This window comes from Bicyclus anynana, chromosome 6 (assembly GCF_947172395.1).
Source record: "Bicyclus anynana chromosome 6, ilBicAnyn1.1, whole genome shotgun sequence".
NCBI lineage: Eukaryota > Metazoa > Arthropoda > Insecta > Lepidoptera > Nymphalidae > Bicyclus > Bicyclus anynana.
The window spans coordinates 2893059-2914590 of NC_069088.1; the positions used below are offsets into that span (position 1 = coordinate 2893059).

A 21532-nucleotide genomic window follows, 5' to 3' on the forward strand; every position below is an offset into this window, starting at 1 on the left:
TCCCAGCTTATTTTCTTTTTCATGTTAGCCCTTAACTACAATCTCACCTGATGGCAAGTGATTATGCAATCTAATGTGGAAGCAGGCTATCTTGTTAGAAGTATAATGAAAATTCCACCTTTCAGTTTCTGCACAACATCGTACCGGAACGCTTAATCGCTTGGCGGTAACCTCAATCGACCCAGCCGGGGATCGAATCCAGGACCTCCGTCTTGTAGTATTGATTTTGATTTATTGCAAATACTCGTACTACAAAAGCTCAAGAGTGCATTTCTCTCTTTTTTTTTAGCATCGTAGGCCCGATATCAACTCAAATAATTATTTTATCTTTCCATTGTTCGACATCGACAATCTTCAGTTAATTTAGCTCTCAGCATTAGTGGAACCGAGGCCTTATTAGAAGAAAAGAAAAAAACAATATTAAGTCGCAAGATACATACGAGTAGGTACATCGATCTTTACTCAAAACATTACCTTATATTTGCCACTAGCTGACACCGCGCGGTTTTACCCGCGTGGTTCCCATTCCTGTGGGAATACGGGGATAATATATAGCCTATAGCCTTCCTCGATAAATGGGCTATCTAACACTGAAAGAATTTTTCAAATCGGACCAGTAGTTCCTGAGATTAGCGCGTTCAATCAAACAAACAAACAAACAAACAAACAAACTCCTCAGCTTTATAATATTAGTATAGATGATTTCTTCGGTTATTTTTTTAACTTACCGACCTAAATTTCTTATGCCAACTGGACCAATATTTACGAAGCGATCAGCTTCACACCTAAGAGGTGACATAGCTGCTACAATTTTTTAATGTTCTTTAAATTTAGAGCCCAAATAAATGCAACCTGGATTTAGCGTATGATGCAGAAAATAAAAAATCTAAGTAATAACATAACCCCAATCCGCATTTTTTTATAGTAAACTAAGCATAAATAATGTCTGATGAGTGATCTCGGGGCATAACGATGTACGGAACGAGTAATTATCTGAATAAATAAATTTCCACATTTCACGTTAATGTTTTTTTTTTGTTTTGCTTACTTTCATAATAGGTAATATTTATTTTTGTTTAATATCGGACCCTGTGGTCTTACTGTTTTAACAAATAAAAGTTACCACAGTTTATCTTTAAGGCTACAGAAGCTGTGTCGATTTTCGACCAGATACGACAAAAATGATTTTCCGATCGGGCCAAAATAATTATCGTCCGTTTGGCCAATAGAATAAATAATTAGATCATCCTGAATTCGATGGCGGAATCACGTCGTGTAAAATTTGAATAATTTTGCATCACGCTACGCAGCCAGAGAAAATGGGCTTGGAAATACGCCAATATCCGGCACGATTGCGAATTGTGGCACAATTTGAAATGTTTTTTGCTGTGGCTTTTGCGGGCGCCGTTGAGGCGTTTAGCAATGTACATTATATCTGAACATCAGGGGTTGGCAATTATAAATTACTTAATTATATTAAGTACGAGTGCGTTACATTTTTTTTTAATTCTTTACGGTCGTAATATAAAGCCCTTCGTCATTTTGTAAAAGCCTAAAGTTTATTCGCCCATGCTGCTATCGTAAGGTAAGTACAGAAGACAACTGTGAAATTTTGATCATGGATGGCTTTGAAAGGTTTTTAGATAACATAGATTTAAACCCTAATCAGTCTTTTAGCATATTCATGAATTAGGATTTATCATTTTTTTACCGGGACATTTACTGTTAGATAGAGGAGATTGCTGAACAACATGAAGGATACTTTTTATCCGATAAGACGAAGAATAAGTTGCGAGCGTCCGCTAAGAATAAATAAATCTTTTCATATAGTCACTTTCGGCATATTATAAAAAAGTTGTAAAACGTAACGAATTTGCCAGAAACACTTCCCCAGATCACTCCTCTGGGCAAAAACAAAATCCACGCTTTCCATTATCAATTGAACTGGGACCCAAAAACGAGCTACGAGAAAAAACCAGCCAAATTGAATTATGTTTTTCCATCAGTATGTATAAGATTGATATTGAAGAATAAATTGTCTTCACCGCCTCTTCCATAAAGACGGTGTATGTGTATGTAAAAATGTTGCCCAACGTGATAAAATACCTAACGTTATTTGAGTAACTTCAATAAAAATGCGAGAAGAAGCTCTCCTTTCGTACCTAATATACATGAATTAATGTATTATTTTCTTTTGAGAAAATCTTTTTAAATATTTACCAATGTCGAATCTTTTCTATCCATTACGGGGCCCTTAGTCATGAGCTGGTTCTTGCAAAGCGGCATGATCTAAACTGCGAGGCAACGGTGCAACGCGCAGCTGCTCGCATCGCGCGCTGCGAGAGGGGTTGAGTGGTGGGGAATGAAGGTTCCGTTACGCTCTCCGACGTCACGTTGTTTTATCGTGTTTATCGTTTAGTGCAATAATGTTTTGTAGTGATATTGATTTATAAATTGCTTAGTGTAGGAAGGTGAGTGTTAATGCGTTTTAAAATAATCATGTTAAAGATTCACTTCAGCTGCCTTACTCAATATTTAGGTCTTTATTATCGACCTATTAAAATACGAGTAAACATCCAATCAATTGACAAAGTGTCATCTACCTACTAAGGATATCCATCAGTAAGGACGGAATAACATTTGTTACATCTGTGAATCTGAATTTCGTATTATGTCAATTTGCATACGTCAAAAATAGTGAATGAGCCTGCTGAGACCTACTCGAGATATTTTCTCTACCACATAATGGTACATTCTCGTCTCGTTAATATTTCTATTAACATTAAACTACCTCCCTGCCAAATTTCACCTATGTACGTCAAGTGTGAAAACTACTTTATAACCATGTGATATTTCCTGGTGAATACCTTTCGCTTTTAATTAATTAGATAGAACATAAGGCTTGTGACATAATAAGACGGATTAATGATTAAAAAAATATATTAAAAATAATTCATGAGCCATTTTATTATAATTTATAACCCTCAAATTCCGAGGGAAAGCCCGTAAAGTTTCAAGCACTTGATGACCCGGATTTAGTATACCCCCATTTACTCTATATGACACTTCAACGTCCCTTTTCAAATAGAAACAACGCTGACGTAACCGACGGGTCTGAGCGACCCTTTTTCTCTGCAAATTTCATTCTGATCCGTAGCGGAGTGCTGTTAATATCAGCTTGATTAAAATTGTACATAAAATTATCGGCACATCAAAAGTGGGGTCGTTCTTCAACCAAAAGGACAGGAAATTGAAATTTTGGTCAACCCTCCCAGCATGCGGGTGTTTTGTTGTCGTTTGACGGAGTAATCAAATAGCAACGGGTTACGGTGAAAATGTTTTAAGTCTTATTTCTTTGGATATAGAGTTACTTTTTGCCTGATAGCTTTCTTAGTTAGATCGTCTAATGTAGTCGTAAATTGATAGATAGCGCAAATGGTATAAACTTACTAATTTGCTCTAGGTATAGGGTAGAAATTAATTTTATTTAGTCTATTTATACCTACTTGCCATTTTTTCTGATTTTAGTTTAACTTTATAATTTTAAAATTCACACACATAAAAATACATAGTGACAGACATCCTTTAACAAAATGTTTCGTTCTGTGTTCTCTTAGACCATTGGAAACTTAGCACAGTGCGCATAGTAGGCGTGTATGTATTATTTTCAAATTAATGGGAAATATAGTAATATCATAGTTGGTATGTTAATTTTATACATAATGATTCGGAAAAATTTGACTGCAGAATATAGTTTCGCTAACAGTATACAAATCAAATACCATCCTAAAATAAATATTTTCTTTTCAAAGAAAGTTTATGACATTAAGAAAAATGTCCTTAACTTTTTACTCCTTACATTTTCCTTTAATGAAATTTTTAATTTATTCTTCCGTCAAGGAGCTAACTCCGCAAAGTCAACAGTAGCGCTCATCGAGATTAACGGATGAACGCTGTGACACTAACAGCTGCACTCAAGAGAATTATTAATGGTTCATTCAGATAACTCGACCCGTGTCGCCTTTATCTTTTAAAGAATTTATGTCGCCACCTGGAACATTTAGCTGTTAGACCACTGTTAGAAAACTCGGGTGCACAGTGCGTATAGTAGATTTCCTTTATAATTTCTAGATGAATAGAAAGTAATTGATATTATTTTCCAATAATTAAGTAATAACGTACTAAAATTAGTATGTTATTTTTTTAGATATTTGATTCGGAAAGATATACGACTGCAGAATGTAGCTACGTTAGCAGTATAAAATTCAATCACTGAGATACCATCGTACAATAAATATTTTCTTTTCAAAGAAAGTTCATGACATTAAGAAAAATGTCCTTAACTTTTCACTGCCTTCAATGAAAATTTTAATTTATTCTTCCATCAAGGAGCTAATTCCGCAAAGTCAACGTAGCGCTCATCGAGATTAACGGATGAACGCTGTGACACTAACAGCTGCACTCAAGAGAATTATTAATGGTTCATTCAGATAACTCGACCCGTGTCGCCTTTATCTTTTAAAGAATTTATGTCGCCACCTGGAACATTTAGCTGTTAGACCACTGTTAGAAAACTCGGGTGCACAGTGCGTATAGTAGATTTCCTTTATAATTTCTAGATGAATAGAAAGTAATTGATATTATTTTCCAATAATTAAGTAATAACGTACTAAAATTAGTATGTTATTTTTTTAGATATTTGATTCGGAAAGATATACGACTGCAGAATGTAGCTACGTTAGCAGTATAAAATTCAATCACTGAGATACCATCGTACAATAAATATTTTCTTTTCAAAGAAAGTTCATGACATTAAGAAAAATGTCCTTAACTTTTCACTGCCTTCAATGAAAATTTTAATTTATTCTTCCATCAAGGAGCTAATTCCGCAAAGTCAACGTAGCGCTCATCGAGATTAACGGATGAACGCTGTGACACTAACAGCTGCACTCAAGAGAATTATTAATGGTTCATTCAGATAACTCGACCCGTGTCGCCTTTATCTTTTAAAGAATTTATGTCGCCACCTGAAAATTTTAACCATTTGTTTGACTCTTGTTAGGGTTCACTCTTCAGCTTCCTTTGAAATGTGCCGTTCCTTTTGGGGTATATTTACAATTCTTAGATCAATAGCTTTTGACGGCTGGCTGGTGCAGTGGTAGCAACCCTGCTTTCTACATCTGGGGCTATGGGTTCGATTCCCACAACTGGAAAATGTTTGTGATATTTTTTTGTAGTTTATGTGTTTATGAATCAGCTATCAGACTTACTTTGGAGCTAGATAGTGATGTGTATTGTATTAATATATTTATTTAACAACTTATAAAATGCACGTTCTAATCTACTATTTTATTATAATCTAATCTATTATTTTATAATGCCCACCAGCCCGCATTGGAGCAGTGTCCACCACACTATAACACTATATCATGTGTAAACGTCATATAGGCCTCTTTGAAGCTTCTATCTATCTATTACTATCATCTCACTATATTGTAAGAAATAGTCATTTATTTACATTCTTAAAAAAATAATTATAACTGACTTTGAATGAATACTGAAGTAGCTGCAGTCACGAATTATAAATGCTTCACCTAGATAACTAAAGTCCGTAGCATTTATCTTTTAAGGATTTATGGCCGACCCTGGACTTTAAACTTTTGCTATCTGTATGCAAGTCCGGGTTGTATTTTAAATGAAATATTTATTCTTGCACGGTGTCACTATGCGGTTTCTTCGAACAAAAATTGAGAAAGATTAGCGGACGCTCACGATTTCCTATAAATTATAATTAGCCATTATTCTTATGAAATCGCTACTTAGCGATAAGGTCGTCTTTTGTATGATGTTTTTTTCTTAATATATTTTATTTCACTCGTTTTTGTCATTGTGGTGTGCAAATAAAGTACGTACGAGTTTATTTAATAATAATAATAATGAACAAACTGTAGGTCATCCAAAGGCTTTCTAAAATAAAATATCTGTCATATTCTACTTTGGAAGCCATTTTGAGTTTGGTTGTATTGTTAAGGTGTACAAACAAACGCGTTTGTGTGTGAGACTGGTGAAAAGCAGCGCTAGGAAAACAGAAACATGTTTATTGTTTTTAATTACAAGTATCAACGGTTCATTTTCGCAAATCTGGGGAAACCATGGATTTTTTCGCAAATCTGGGGAAACCATGGATGATTTTTTGGTATAAAAAGCCTATGTGTCAATCCAGAGTAAAATCTATTTCCGTTCCAAATTTCAGCCAAATCGCTGCAGTAGTAGTGGCGTTAAAGAGTAACAAAAATCCAAACATACATCCAAACATCCATACAAACTTTCGCGTTTATAATATTAGTAGGATAGGATTTCTGCGGTGCTGTCATTAAGTTAACGCACATAGACGATAGGGCTGTAACTACTAGCGTACAATGTCGTGTAGAAACCGAGAGGAGTGTGGATTTTCATCCTCCTCCTAACAAGTTAGCCCGCTTCTATCTTAGACTGCATCATCACTTACCATCAGGTGAGATTGCAGTCAAAGGCTTGTATAGAATAAAAGATAAAAAAATACATCAAAAGCTACCATCTCAAAAGTACAAAATCAAAAATTATTTCATATACTAACCTTCGATCTGACTTTCTATTTTAATATAGTTAGGATGTACCAATAACTGAAATGGTTTCCGCGGCATACGTCAGTAAACCTCCCAATTGGCACGTTTTTTCCAATATTTCAAGCCTCGTCACGACTGTAACCCAATTTACACACTAAAACTTAAACTTTACTGAATATAATAGGTATTTATATGCATACAATGTATCTATATAAACTATCTCACCTATTTATATATTATCAAATTGTTATGTAGTTTTGAGTTACAGACGTGGCAGATAACTTTTACAGGTAACTATAACCTCGCAAAATAACCACAATTTTATTCGCGTGAAACTCTGTATATTTTTTTTAAGTTGTTGCGTTCTCAAGAGATTCTGTCTTTCTGATAGAGTTGCTAGTCATTACAAATAGACGAACCTGCCCACCTAGCCAAGTGGCACGTCGATTCTCTTTCTACGATCGCTAACGCTTCGAATTCTAGAAAAATGTATGGGAATGACAGATCTTGATCATCTGTCGATAGCAAATGTCATTCCCATACATCTTTCTAGTTTTCGAAGCGTTCTTTCTTTATCTTTATGATTTAAACGGCTTGAATTAATACATCACTAACTTGGTACCGCCTTCAAACTGATCGCACTGAGAAAACTGTGAAGGTAGCACACACGATGTTGTTTTTCGCTTTTTAGTTTATTAAAAACATTTTCATAACTTTGAAGTCGGTTGCAATATTTTGTTATTTTTTTTTATTTTTTCATTTTTAGTGATACCATGTAAAAAAAAATTAAACATTTTGATTATAAGTCCTGAAACCACGAGTGTCGACTAGCCTATTATCTGCATCAGTCAGGTCATCACACTGTTTATTCATAAGTTAATCTTTAGACACGCTGTACCCAATTAGTCGCACAGCAGACGGCCAAAACTTCTGTAAGGTTATCCGAGAAACTTGTTCACTGTACATCTACACTGTAACCCAATGTTATAGCCAAGTTTATTAAATTCATATTTATCGTCGACCCTTACTAATTGGTGTCAATTTTGAGCTAACAAGTCATGCAACACTAACCAAAGTTCGAGGCGAAAGATCAAATTGTTAGAAATAAATTTCTCAAATTAATACGAGAACAAAAGTTCAACGACCTGTCTTGGGGAATTAAATCGCACTATGATATACTTTTATGTACTCGAATAAGGGAAAAATATTTAATATTTTCTACCTATTAATCACTTTGAAGTCGGTGCCAAGCCAGTGATTTATTAATTCAATGCGTAGGTACCTATCATAAATATTTTTGTTTCTCAGTAATTATTTTTTTTCTTGTGGTTTTTTCAGTAGGTAACGTACTAATATCAACACCACACGGACTTATGGCATAATTAATAAGAACCTACGAGTAATTCAAAATAAACCCTTTCTAGGTAATTAAAAAAAATATCAAAGTCGGACTACTGAGTAAAAATTTACACGTGTTTATACATACCTTCTGTCTGTTTTTCGTCGGTTGAAAATGTAATAATTAGTGTCAGTAAAGTAAAAATAAAATATCAGCATAAAACTGAAATGGAATGTTTTTTATTACAAAAATCATACGAATATTATATACGGTAGCAGATAGATATTTCTTTAGTTTCATTATTTTAATGCCGGTTTGTCTCTAAACAGTCTATAAATTTAAATGACATTATCATTATGATATAGTCATAAACTTGAAATCAATACTAACCTAGCATGAAACAAAATATGAACCTATTATTGAAACCTATTATTGAGCGACATGCACGTAATTTCATCTAGTAGTAGGTATATTAGTTTTTTTAAATCTATCACCGTGTAGGTAGTCTTTACTAATATTATAAAGAGGTAAATTGGTATTGTATGCGTATGTGTTTTAAGAAATTTACATCACGTATCTCAAATGGTTAAAGAAAATCATCGTGAAGAAACCTGCATACCTGGGAATTTTCTCTATTCTTTACGCGTGTGAAGTCTACCAATCCGCATTGGACCAGCGTGGTGGACTATTGGCCTAGCCCCTCTCAGCCTTACAGGAGATTCATGCTCAGCAGTGAGCCGAATATGGGTTGATAATGATGATGATGATGAAATTGGTATCTCTGGACCTACTGACCCGATTTTGAAAATTTTTTAACCACTATAAAACCAGATTATATGCGAGTGTCGACGGAAACGGAATTACGCGGGTGAAACCGCTAGGCGTCGGCGAGTATTACATACTTAATTTCTTCAGATAGTAACTAAAATTCCCTTTACTTGTTTCAGATTTGGACCATACCAACGTTAGGGCGGCGAATTCGACTCAATCGAAGATCGATAGCGTACAGTGTGAATAGTTAAACCCTCAGTAATATTAGATGTTAAAAAGCTAATGTTAGTGAGAGACTAAGCGCGATGCGCCCCGTGTGGTATACGCAACGGACACTGCTGGCGTTCCTTATGATCGCTGTTTCCACTTCGCCGTCGGCCACTCAGAGTACTATACTTGCAGGTAAATTAAAATAATTATTTTACGGTATTTGAACATCCTCACCCTTCACATAAAACAAACATACATATGTACCACTTCAATACTAATTGAAAAAACACTAAATAAAAATCTACATTTAAAAATCACTTTTACAAAAAAGGGCATTTTGCCGAGCAAATTACCTTTTACTAAAGCCTTGTACTAGCTATGGCAACAAAAATATTATACTATAAGGAGCACAGATTTACAATAAACTACCCTCTGATATAAAATAAGCGAAATCTATGTTTATTGGAACAGATTCCTTATCGCGCTTCGTTACAACTTTTTGGTCTTATAAAAAAAATTTGTAACGACACTTTTTACCCGATTGCGTAAGGAGGGTAATGTTTATTGCTATAGTTGTAAGTCGTGACCTGAATACAGCAGATGAGCTCCAGGGTATTCTAAAGACCCCCCGACCCCAAAAGGCCCCCCAACTCCTAAAGATCACCGAAACCCAAAAGACCATACACCGTACAGGTCCTACAATAATTGTTTTGACCTCTGTGCCGTCTTTCAAATAGGTGATAACAATAGCTGTATCTTTTCGTTGCATTGAGTTAGAAGTTAGAAATTTTATTACACAACATTTACTTTTGGCAACATGCTACTCGTACCTTCATGTATTCCTAAGAAAAAGGGCCTCAATAAACTGACAGTCATAAAACAAAGTGTACCTATAAGCAAATTTTCTTCTTTAGGTACTTAATCCTTATTTATGCATGTTATGGTCTACCATACAAACTCGCAAAGAATATAAAATTAGTGAAGAATGGCTGAACAATTATACCTAATTGAAATATTAAAATTAGCATCGTTCAAAGTAGAAAGTATGAAATGGTCCAATAGATCATTCAACGAGACAGAAAGGAGTGCATTGAAAGCGACAGTTTCGATACGGTGGAAAATAAAGAAAAAGGGTGTAAAATCTGAACACAATTTCTCAGGAACCAACGAAGCGTCGGCACAATTTGAATTGGCACAGGTAAAAAACTAAAAATCGCCGCAATGCTGTTGCCGGTGCTGCTTTTCTATTTTCTTTTTGTGGAAATATGCTCCGCAGTTAGGCAAACACAAATGCGTAAAAGGTTTCAGTTAAAAAATCGGCAATCGGAAGATTTACATAATGTAATATCTGATTTTTACCGTGCTATAGTTTATTTCTAATATTTCTGATGCCCCTTTCCTTGGTATAATAAAAGTAGGTATTACTTAATTAATTATTAATATTAATAATAATTTATCTTGCCGAACTTCAAAATAAAGCAAACCGGCCGCTCGGGTTGTTGAGTACACTAAACTACTTTTATTGTTAAAATCCGTTCTTTTTTTCGTTAAGCGGAGGTCTACTATCTAAAGACTACCTCCCTGCCACATTTCAACTTTGTAAATCAAGTGGCTTTCGATATTTCGTGATAAGTGACTTCTCCCTTTTTTAAATAAAGAAGATAATGTTTTAATAATTTAATTTTACAATACGATTTATTAATTTCACCTAAGAGAGTAACATTAAACTAATTTATTTTATATTTCTTTTCGGATGACAAACTTCAATTTGATGAAGGCACCCCATGATCATGACGAGAGAAAGTGGTTATTTATTCAAAGGTGTTAATCCTTCTGTAGATTTTGTATTCTATGACGAAGCATATATACTAAATATTCTGAACACAAATTCAGAAACCCAAAACTTTGATGTTAGTTCGGCGTTTTTCTTTAAAACAACTATTCATACAATCTGTATATTACGACATAACACTGACCCTCGGACACGACATGCCCTGAATACCGAATGAATTGAAACAAAGCACTGTGTTTGAGTTTTGCCTTTGCTACGACTCTCGAAAGTTTTATTAATACATCGTCAGTTGTTTTGTGTTTGTATTATCATTTTGGCGAAAAAAGTGCCGCTTCTCAAAATCTGTGATTACATTTTAAGCCGTAAACTTAGAGAGATACAGCTCAAAGTTGTAAAAACGAGAATATTTGTCATGTTGTTTTTTAAAATATTATTTCGTTGGTGGCACAACTTTGAAGGGTAATTTTATTAAAAGCATTTTATATTCTGTAGTCCGTCGTCACGAAAATAGGAACATTATTTATTTTTTAATTATAAAATTAATTATTAAATACTACAAATAAAATTAACTTTTTATCCCATTCAACAGGCCCAAGAGTACAATAGGTACGAAAACTTTAAGCAAGTTTTTGAAATATTTTGTTATAATAATCATAATCTCTTTGCTTATTAAGAAGAAGACTCCAACTTTGTATCCAGGTATAAAATATTAAAAAAATCATGTAGGCACAGTAAATAAATACCTATACTTTATTAATATCATTTTATTTTTGGTGTTTCACAATAAAATATTACTGAATGTTCCTGGACGTTTTAGAGATATAATACCTACTTTATAAGTTTTATAATAAACTACACTCATAAACCTTAATACGCAATCGTTCTAATTATCTTTGTTTATAAATTGTAAATTATAATAATTTAGTGTACAATTTCTCATATTTCAAAATCTTACTCATGACATGCACTGTGGAAAAACGAAAATGAAAAATCGTTTTACGCGCTTATGTACATAACTTTTTATTTCAATATTTAAAATACGAAAAGTGCAAACTCAAAGACCCATAAAACCCAAAAATAACGCTGCATGCCTCAAAGTTCAAGCTCACAATTTAAGGTATTTGAAAACCGCGTAGCCATTATTTTAGAAATTTTCCACAAAAATATTTGAATATGCACAACAAATCTTTTGCCGAGCACGCCCAAACCTATTATTCTCCTTTCGACTTCGATTTATTCACTTAAAAATGCACCCTGCATCTTCCGGAGTAGAGAACCGATTAAATATAAGAGCTAGTGGCTGTAAATGTTTAACAGTTTAGTCGTCTTCATATATACAATAACTTTCTCTGAACAGCCAGGAACAAAATCCATCAAACTATAAATACTTCTGTCTGTATGTCTGAATCTGTGATAGATTAATAACAGTCACGTTTTTTGTTACAAACCAATGTTTTCATCTAATAACCCTTACAAAATTATTAATTATAATGAACGCCTCCTTTAAATTATTATTTTATGACTAACTTTATTGTCTTGATCGTTTCGTTGAAAATCTTTGTAAACTGAGTGAAATACAAATTTCAATACCCATTACCTGAACCAATAAACCTGAATATTAAAATTCCTGACACACACCATTATTTATTTGTAATGAGAGTGAGATTATTATGATTAGAATAATTTGCATTCCGATAGTAATAACATGAAAATTTATTAAATATTCCAGCCAGATGCTTAGCAAAGTTGTCCTTATAATAGACATAGCTGAAAAAATCTATATAATTATATAAAAGAATGTCGTGTTAGTTACATTATTTATAACTCAAGAACGGCTGGACTGATTTGGCTGAAAATGGGTAAAAGTAGCTTAGAACCAGGAGTCAGACATAGGATAATTAGAGTAGCGCTAGGGTAGGGGTAGGATAGGGATATGGTAGGATTTCATGCGGACGAAGTCGCGGGCGTCGTAATGAATATATTTACAGTAACGCGTATAATATTAAAAATAATAACTTTACTATTCATTCCGAAAAAAAATCCACCAGCTCTCAGTTATTTAGGGGTGTGTTTGTTTTGCAATAAAAATACATAATATTTTATCCGCAGGGGAATATAAAGCACTTCAAAATGACAAGCGCAGGGTTCACGTGTTCGATTTATCGGCTTGTATTTTCAAGCTCCAGGATGTGTACAACGTATGCTACAGTATACTGTGCTGGCGATATAAACTCTATTTGGATGGTAAAATCAGGTCATATCATGTAGTAGTACTATGTAGTACATAGTACTACGTAGTAGTTTAGTATGTAGTCCAAAACTGAACGTATGTTTTAGTTTAATATGATTTACCATCTTTATTAAATAGAAGCAAGTAGTTTGTCGCTATGGGCCTCATAAGAAGGCTCTGAGTCACACAGCGATGGAACGAGCTATGTTAGGAGTATCTCTGCGTGATCGAATCAGAAATGAGGAGATCCGCAGAAGAACCAAAGTCACCCACATAGCTCAACGAGTTGCGAAGCTAAAGTAGCAATGGATGGGGCGCATAGTTCCAAGAGCCGATGGACGTTGGGGTCCCAAAGTGCTGGAATGGCGACCCTGAACTAGTAAGCGCAGTGTCGATCGACCCCTACCAGGTGGACTGACGACATCAAGAGGGTCAGTATATTCGCTGGATGCAGGTGGCTCTATATCGTGATGTTTGGAAGTCCCTACAAAAGGCCTGTGTCTTGCAGTGGATGTCCATCGGCTGATATGATGATGATAATGATGATGAAGTAGTTTGTATGATCAAAGTCAAAATTCAATTATGCTTATTTTACAAGTACTTTAGCAACGTCATGCATAATTTTATTAGATAATGGTGGATTAATAATGGTAATGGTTCCAGCCTTGGTCTGAGAAGAGCCTACAACAAATTCAGTCAGGGTTTGTTTTTTGCGTATCACCATTTTAACAATATTTAAGTAGCCAGTCATATAGTGCATTTAATTTCCAATATTTTTTATCGTTAATAACCTGGTCTTTTCTACACTACACTACACTCTTGACAAGATGGATGTCTTAGAATCTCCGATCTTAGTAGACAGAGTCTAGTTATTATGTCTGCTGCAGTGCTATATATTTAGGCAGTGAGGCAATTCAATATAAAAATACTAAAAGGCTAAAGAGAAATAATTATTATTGCGATGAAGTCTGCGATCCAAGCTGAAATGGCTCAGTTCCCCGCCATAAATTATTACAATCCGTTTCATCCGGGCTTCTTTTACATCCCTCTAAGTAACTAATGGAAGTAGAATATAGGTATAGGTAGGTTTTATATTCACATTCCGTTTCAGTCTAGTTTGTCAATCATACAGGTGGGTATCGAATATTACATTGCTTACGTGCGGAATTCTAATTCCGTTAAGAGTTATTAAAGTAAAATATCATTAACATTCATATTCATTTTTCGTCCAGCAGAGCACTCATTCATTATCAACCTATTTTAATATTAACACCTTATAGGAGGGAAGATATGGACTTAGACCTACCATGCTGCTTTAATGTGGAACCCACATTAATAATAAGCGTTGAAAATAAATACTTGGACCTTGCTCACGAGATTACCGCCATGTGGAATGTTGAGTCAACTATTATTGTTCCGATAGTTGTTTCAGTCAATGGTCTTATAGCGAAAAGCTTCGACCAACACCTTAAGAAGCTTTCGCTTAACTGTTGGATCAAGAGTCGGATACAAAAGGCAGTGATTCTTGAGACGGCGCGTATTGTGAGGAGGTTCCTCACTCTGGAGCCCTGACCACCGGTTGCTTGGGCACTCAAATGTCCCGCAGCGGGAGGGTGAATTTTTTTTATAAATTTTTAATAATGTTTTGTATTTTATACTTATATTGTTAAAAATTTAAAAAAAAAGAAGTAATAAATAAATGAGAGAGTCAAAAAAGCGTTGAATAAGCTTTATGTATTTTTTTGTCTGGAGTTCGACCAGAGAAATAATATCTTATTGTTTATTTATGCCTCCGAGCTGCGTAACTGTATTCCAGTCTAGAGAACATAATGTGAAATTACACATGATGCTAAACTTTTATAGGTACTATTCATACTGATTGTCACATATAGAAACAGGACATCGTTGAAAGTGTATCTGACATTGAACAAAAATACACAAAATAATTGTTATAAAAAAAGAAAAAAAAAAGATTGCGACGATAACCTTCTCCTTTTTTTAAGAATTACAAAATAAATTATAATATCGACGACTGATTCAATAATTGTTTTAACCTTTTTAATTATAATACAGTTTCTCTCTTTTCAGTTTTTTTTTGACGGCCTCCGTGGCGCAATGGTATGCGCGGTGGATTTACAAAACGGAGGTCCTGGGTTCGATCCCCGGCTGGGCATATTGAGTTTTTCTTAAGGCTTCGGCTAGTTACCATCCTACCGGCAAAGACGTAGCGCCAAGCGATTTAGCGTTCCGGTACGATGCCGTGTAGAAACCGAAAGGGGTGTGGATTTTCATCCTCCTCCTAACAAGTTAGCCCGCTTCCATCTTAGACTGCATCATCACTTACCATCAGGTGAGATTGTAGTCAAGGGCTAACTTGTAAAGAATAAAAAAAAAAAGTTACGCAACGATGTACGTTGCCCAACTGTGTTATTGTTAATCTAAAGCTTCTAGGAACTAGTGTGACTTTTATATTTGCGCCGGAAATTTTTATAGCGATGAGCTATATTAGTGGTTGGCACGCGATGCGTTGGGGGTAGCTATAATGATGGGCAATATAGAGCACGATAGAGCTAACTTATCTATACTTTAAATATCACTTGGAATTTTATAGGCCACTGCGCTTAGTTTGTAGATTACGTAACTTTTAGTTTTACGATATTGGTGGCGAATCCTTGAAGTAGAATAATAAGTAGGTCAATTTTGTGGATGGAACTAAATAATTATGATTGAAAGCGAAAAAAATTGATATCCATTAAAAAAGTTTATTCGTTAGGTTGATTAGAAGGTTCATTGTTGTTTTCTATTGAGAAAAAAGAGGAACGAAACTTTTGTAGTGTATATAAGTAATACTATTTATAAATAGTGGAATAAGCCAACTAACTGTTACAAAAATTAATTACAAACGTACTCTTTACTAGAATCACATAATTTACCTAAAAATACATAATAAAACTGATACAGCTAGACTTGTTTATTTTGCGTACTTTCACAGCGTAATGTCTTACGGTATTTTGTTGTGGGGCAAGGCTGCTGATATACATTCTATATTTGTACTTCAAAAAAGAGCAATTCGAGCAATATATCAACTAAAATCACGCGAGTCCCTTCGTCAAAAGTTTAAAGAAATAGGCATTTTAACAGTAGCCTGTCAGTATATATATAACAATATAGTTTATGTAAGACAAAATATTAATTTGTACAAACGAAAAGGAGATTTAAACCCACATCTTACTAGACACGGGCATAAGTTAGTTATTTCTGCATATCGTCTCCAAAGAGTTAAAAAATCTTTTGTGGGTTGGGTGTACTCTTCTATAACAAGATCCCCAAGACTGTGATGGACTTGCCAATGCGCAACTTTAAGCAATGTGAAAAACATTTACTTAGTCGAGGTTACTACACTATTGATGAGTTCCTTAACGACAAAGGTGCTTGGAGGCCATTGGATCAGCTTCCACCTTCACACAGGAAATAAAACTATAAGAAATTGTAATTTAATTGTTATCAAATGTAAATTGTAATACTGAATGACTTTTTCAAAAGAGCAACTGTTGAGTTTCTTGCCGGTATCTTCTCAGCAGAACCTGCCTTCCGAACCGGTGGTAGAATCTTTACAAATAGTCAACTGACGTGTCAAAAGTGCTTGTAAACTGAGCCTACTTGAAATAAATGATTTTTGATTGATTGATTGATTTGAAACTATTTAAATGAAAGGGATTTTGTTCTATTAAATACCCTTCATTATGAACTTTGAATATGATTAATATTTTTTTCCCGTTTCCATTTAAGTAAAAAGTTTGCTAAGTTAGAAAGAAATATAAAGAAATAGAAAGTACTAGTGGCACTTAAATTATAAATAAGACGAACAAAGAAATGTGAATTTTAATTCAACGACAATGCGCACTTAAACTAGGTAATTATTGTGTTCATAATTGAAAAAAACAAATATCTTAGCATCTATGGATTTACCTAGAGGATGAGAAAAGTTCTAGTAGATTTCATATTTATCTTTTTTAGACGTTCGATTTCGTTTCTATTTCTCTCAATTTATTGTATGATGTTAGATAGAGACGAGTTCTAGATTCACACTGTCGAGAAAAAACATAGAATAGTGTTACAGATCCCGGGACTTGTGAAACGGGCGTAGACTTAAGTGGCCCCTTTATACGCGTCAACACTCACCCTCACTGCTTGTGTACGTGTGTAACAAATATATTAATCAACATAAACCAATATTTATATTTAAAATTTTTATTTTCCTATTGAATTTTATACAGAAACAATTCAATAGAAAACTTAAACAAACTTATCCATAAGGATAAGTTTGTTTAAGTTTGTGGCATGTGGTGTGGTTGTGGGCATGATTTTTACCCATATAGTTATAAAACTATATGGGTAAAAATCATGCCCACAACACACATGCAAGAATACTAGCTTTGTTTCCTCGTTGGACAACCAAGCTGATCTTTTGTGTAAAAAATGAGTCAGCCCTTCTATCACCAGAAGATTCAACTAACCTTAATTAATTATAGAGCCTCAATAGCTCAACGGTAAGAGCGGTCGGACTCACCGAGGGGTGGTGGTTCGATCCCCGCCCCGTTGGTCTATTGTCGTACCCACTCCTAATACAGTCTTTCCCGACTTTAGTTGGAGGGGGATGGGAATATTGGTCATATTTAAAAAATATGGCAAATATTCTTTTAAAAAAAAATCGTTTAGATAATTTTTTTGGCAGTGCGACTCCATGGCCCAAGGGTTTCCACGGCAAAATGATCAAATACGTACCTCTCGGTCAATAAAGCATACTTGTGCCATTCACCGGTTTCAGTTTTATTTACTGCGGCTCCCGGTCTGGATTCTGTCTTATTTATATGACACGGAGCCAATGAGTCGACGCATGTACCCGAATCTACATTAGCGATCACCTAATTTACCTGGGAGCCAGCGTCAATCCATCGGATCTCTTGCCATAATCCCGACTTATTCTTGACTCTGGCTGACTTTTCTGACTCGATTGAAGTAGCACAATCTATTACCATTAGGTCTCTTACTATAATGCTGACTAATTCTTGGCTCTAGTTGGCTATCCTGGCTTGATTTGAGCAGCATAATCCATCAGCTCTCTTGCCATAATCTTTACTTATTCCTGACTCTGTTTGGCTTTCCTGGCTCAATTAGAGCATTAGGTCTCTAGCCATTATAACTATTTCTTACTCTGGCTTTTCTGGAAAGAAAGACAAACATTAATAAGCCAAATAAGTTGAATTTAAAAATATCATTGAAATAATATATAATTGATTACAGTAATGGATAACAGGATCAATTAAAACCAAAAAATTAAAAACACTCGTTCTTATTATTATTGCCGATTCATGAAATTGAAAATTTATAAAATTACATATTTCCCTAATTGGTATCTGGTTTACTCATTACGGGCTCGGCGAGGTTGCGCCGCTTTGCATAAAAATGGGAAAACTGCCAAAAGTAGTTAAAGTGTAACTCACTCGTTGAGGCAAATTGGGGCAATGCCGGCAAAAATTAAAAGCAATATTTCAGGCACTCTTTATTGATAACAGGTTTACGCTTGACCTCAATCGTGCCTAATGATAAATGCTGATAAAATCTTTTAAAGGTTAGTTTTAAAGTTAGTGGAAATCTCGTTTACAACTCCACTCTTGGAGTATTAAAATGTAGCCAAACGAGGCTTGCTCAAGGCTTGAGTAGGTATGCCTCATGTTGACGGACGCAAAATCTTTTCTTGTACAATACGAGTATGATTCTACCTTTGCACTGCAAGGTGTTAGGCGATGTTCTATTGTAGATGATGATTTATGATGCTAGTAAATTGGCCTTGAGAGATCTCTGCCTCCGATTCCGGAGGGCGTGGGTTCTAATCTGGTCCGGGCATGCACCCCCAACTTTTCAGTTGAGTGCATTTTAAGAAATTAAATATCACGCGTCTCAATTGGTGAAGGAAACACATCGTGAAGAAACCGGCATTCTAGAGAATTTTCTTGATTCTCTGCGAGTGTGAAGTCTGCCAATCCGCATTGGGCCAGCGTGGTGGACTATTGGCCTAACTCCACTCATTCTGAGAGGAGACTCCAGCTCAGCAGTGAGCCGATTATGGGTTGATAATGATGATGATGAAATTGGCCTTTAATATTAGTAATTTAAAAATATCTTACTAGGGTATATGAGTAGTAATATTTTTTTAAAGAATATTTGCCATATAATTTAAATATTAACAATATTCCCATTCTTCCCTAACTAGTCGGTAAAGATTGTGTTAGCAGAGGGTTTTATTATAATCCAGCGAGCGGGGAACGAATCACGACCTTTCGGTAATAAACCCCTTTACCGCTGAGCTATTGAGGCTTCTGAACTTATTACATTTGACCATTTCACTGTTACGGTCAGAGACTCGGTCACACATTGTTGGAAATATATAAAATACAAGAAAAACCAATAGTCTCGGATTACACCCGAGGGAACGTATGGGGTATCCGAATCGTGACCTCCGATAGTTATTCCCAGAGTTCATTTCTTGGGGCATTATGCGTGCCTTCAAAATCCTTCTAATCCCTAGTAGGTTCTCGCAAAATATGACCCTACCTTGCCTAATAGAGATTTCGTTTCTTTCCGAGATTTCTTTTCCTTGGAATAAATCCACCTTTTTTGTGACCAAATTGGATTATTTTTCACTGTGCGGTTAAATACTGAATGGGCTATTGCTTTTTTTCGCTGTTTTCTTGGGCACCTTTTATATAACTACGATAACTCGCAATATTTTCACTACCAAAGTCCACAGATTGATTAAAATATTATCTACCTGCTTGTACCTTTGTAATTACTACCTCTAATTTACAAATAAGATATTAAAAACTGAGTTTAGTTTATAGTAGATTGATAAGTTTAAATTTTTTCTTTGCAGCTTTAGAATTTTCATTTGACTATAAGCTGATTTCCACACAGAAAGGATTTTGTGTGCCCAAAACTTGAGGAAGTTTTTTTTACATATTGTATTTCTTCAAAACCTACCACAAGAGCCACTAAATAAAGTTTGTATTGCATTATGGTTTGGCTTAATATCAAAGTATGTATTTTCTAGAATAATAAAAAAACGACGGATAAAATAAAAAAAAGAAAAGTAACTCAAAAAGTTTGTTTGTATTCTGTAAAGTACTTAAACGTACAAACACTTTTTACTACAGATACGATTCAAGTTTCTAATCTTTACAACATAGATTAGGATAACATAAAGTACGTAGAACTATCTTGAAGCAGCGATAGGCTCAATGGGCTCAACCCTGTAAAAGCATATTTCACGTAGCGACCTTAACTTCCTCGGGGGTATCGATTCGCGTTTTAGCGGAGCGAAAACGGGGGATGCTGAAAAGATAATCCCGCTGACAAACGGGACTGACTTATAAACGAGACTTTTATATATAAATATATAAAAATCCTTTTGAAAACTTGCCACTATCATAGATCTATTACATTATGAGTTTTTCCAAATTATTTGACCACGGCTAGTGGATCTTCCTTGATAAATGGGCTATCTAAAACTGAAAAAAAAATCCAAATCGAACCAGTAGTTCCTGCGATTAGCGCGTTCACGCAAGCAAACAAACAAACAAACAAACTCTTCAGCTTTATAATATAGATTTATGCATATTATTTAGTTTTTACACTTATTGAATAAGTACACAACTCGCCATTGTACACAATATTTAGGTATTATTTCTATAAATAACTTTCGTAGTTTACAATGCAATTAATTTTATAGCCTCAATAGCTCAACGGTAAGAACGGTTGGAATCTCACTGAGGGCTGGTGGTTCGATCCCCACCCCGTTGGTCTAAAAAATATATACGAAATTAAGACCAAAGATTAAGACAATTAGCCACTTTTGACCCTTTCAGTTTCGATACGCTAGTGACATATCTAATAGTATAAAATCTTTGATGTAGATACTATTTTGTCTCCTAAGCCTATTTAATTTTGTGAGAGCTTCACTTGTACGTTTGTGAAAGGACGCAAGTACACTACAGGGAATGAGAAGGCTTATCAGTTGGATCTTTCGGGGGATAGACAGTGTTGTGATTCGGTGTCATCTTAATTAAGGGCCCTTAATCTAGGTTTACTACGTTTAATGTGTTTCGAGGAAAATGTATTGTTATGATTATGTATTGTTATGTCATTTTTACATACAACAAATATAAAATAAAAATACCTTTTATCCCGATCGCAACGCTTATCGTAACTAATTATATCCATAAATTATGGAGAAATAAACCCAAAAATTACATAAAAATCGGTCCAACAGATCTATGATATTAGATAGATTTGTTGGACCGATTCTTAGATATTATTATTACACATATTTTGTATCCACCCATACATAATATCTAAAATATTATTACATACAAACTTTCACGTTTATAACATAAGCAGTACTTAAAGTAGGATGGCTGCAACAACAATGTTTTTATCGTTTTAAAGCTGCCGATCGCTCTATAGTGTATTGACTTTGTATTTGTATGCCATTCAGACAAATTGTAGTTCGCTCTAGAGTGCTGTTA

At 34.7% G+C, this 21532-nt stretch overlaps 1 protein-coding gene across 2 annotated transcripts in view; it reads left to right on the plus strand.

Annotated features, from left to right (window-relative positions):
* Window positions 1-21532, plus strand: part of LOC112051631 (nephrin-like) — a 242188-nt gene that overhangs the window by 36297 nt on the left and 184359 nt on the right. For both annotated transcript variants that reach the window (XM_024090349.2, XM_024090348.2), the window contains exon 2: window positions 8892-9117. In XM_024090349.2, the coding sequence (XP_023946117.1) occupies window positions 9021-9117 (97 nt within the window). In that variant the 5' untranslated portion in view covers window positions 8892-9020. The remainder of the gene's footprint in view (window positions 1-8891; window positions 9118-21532) is intronic.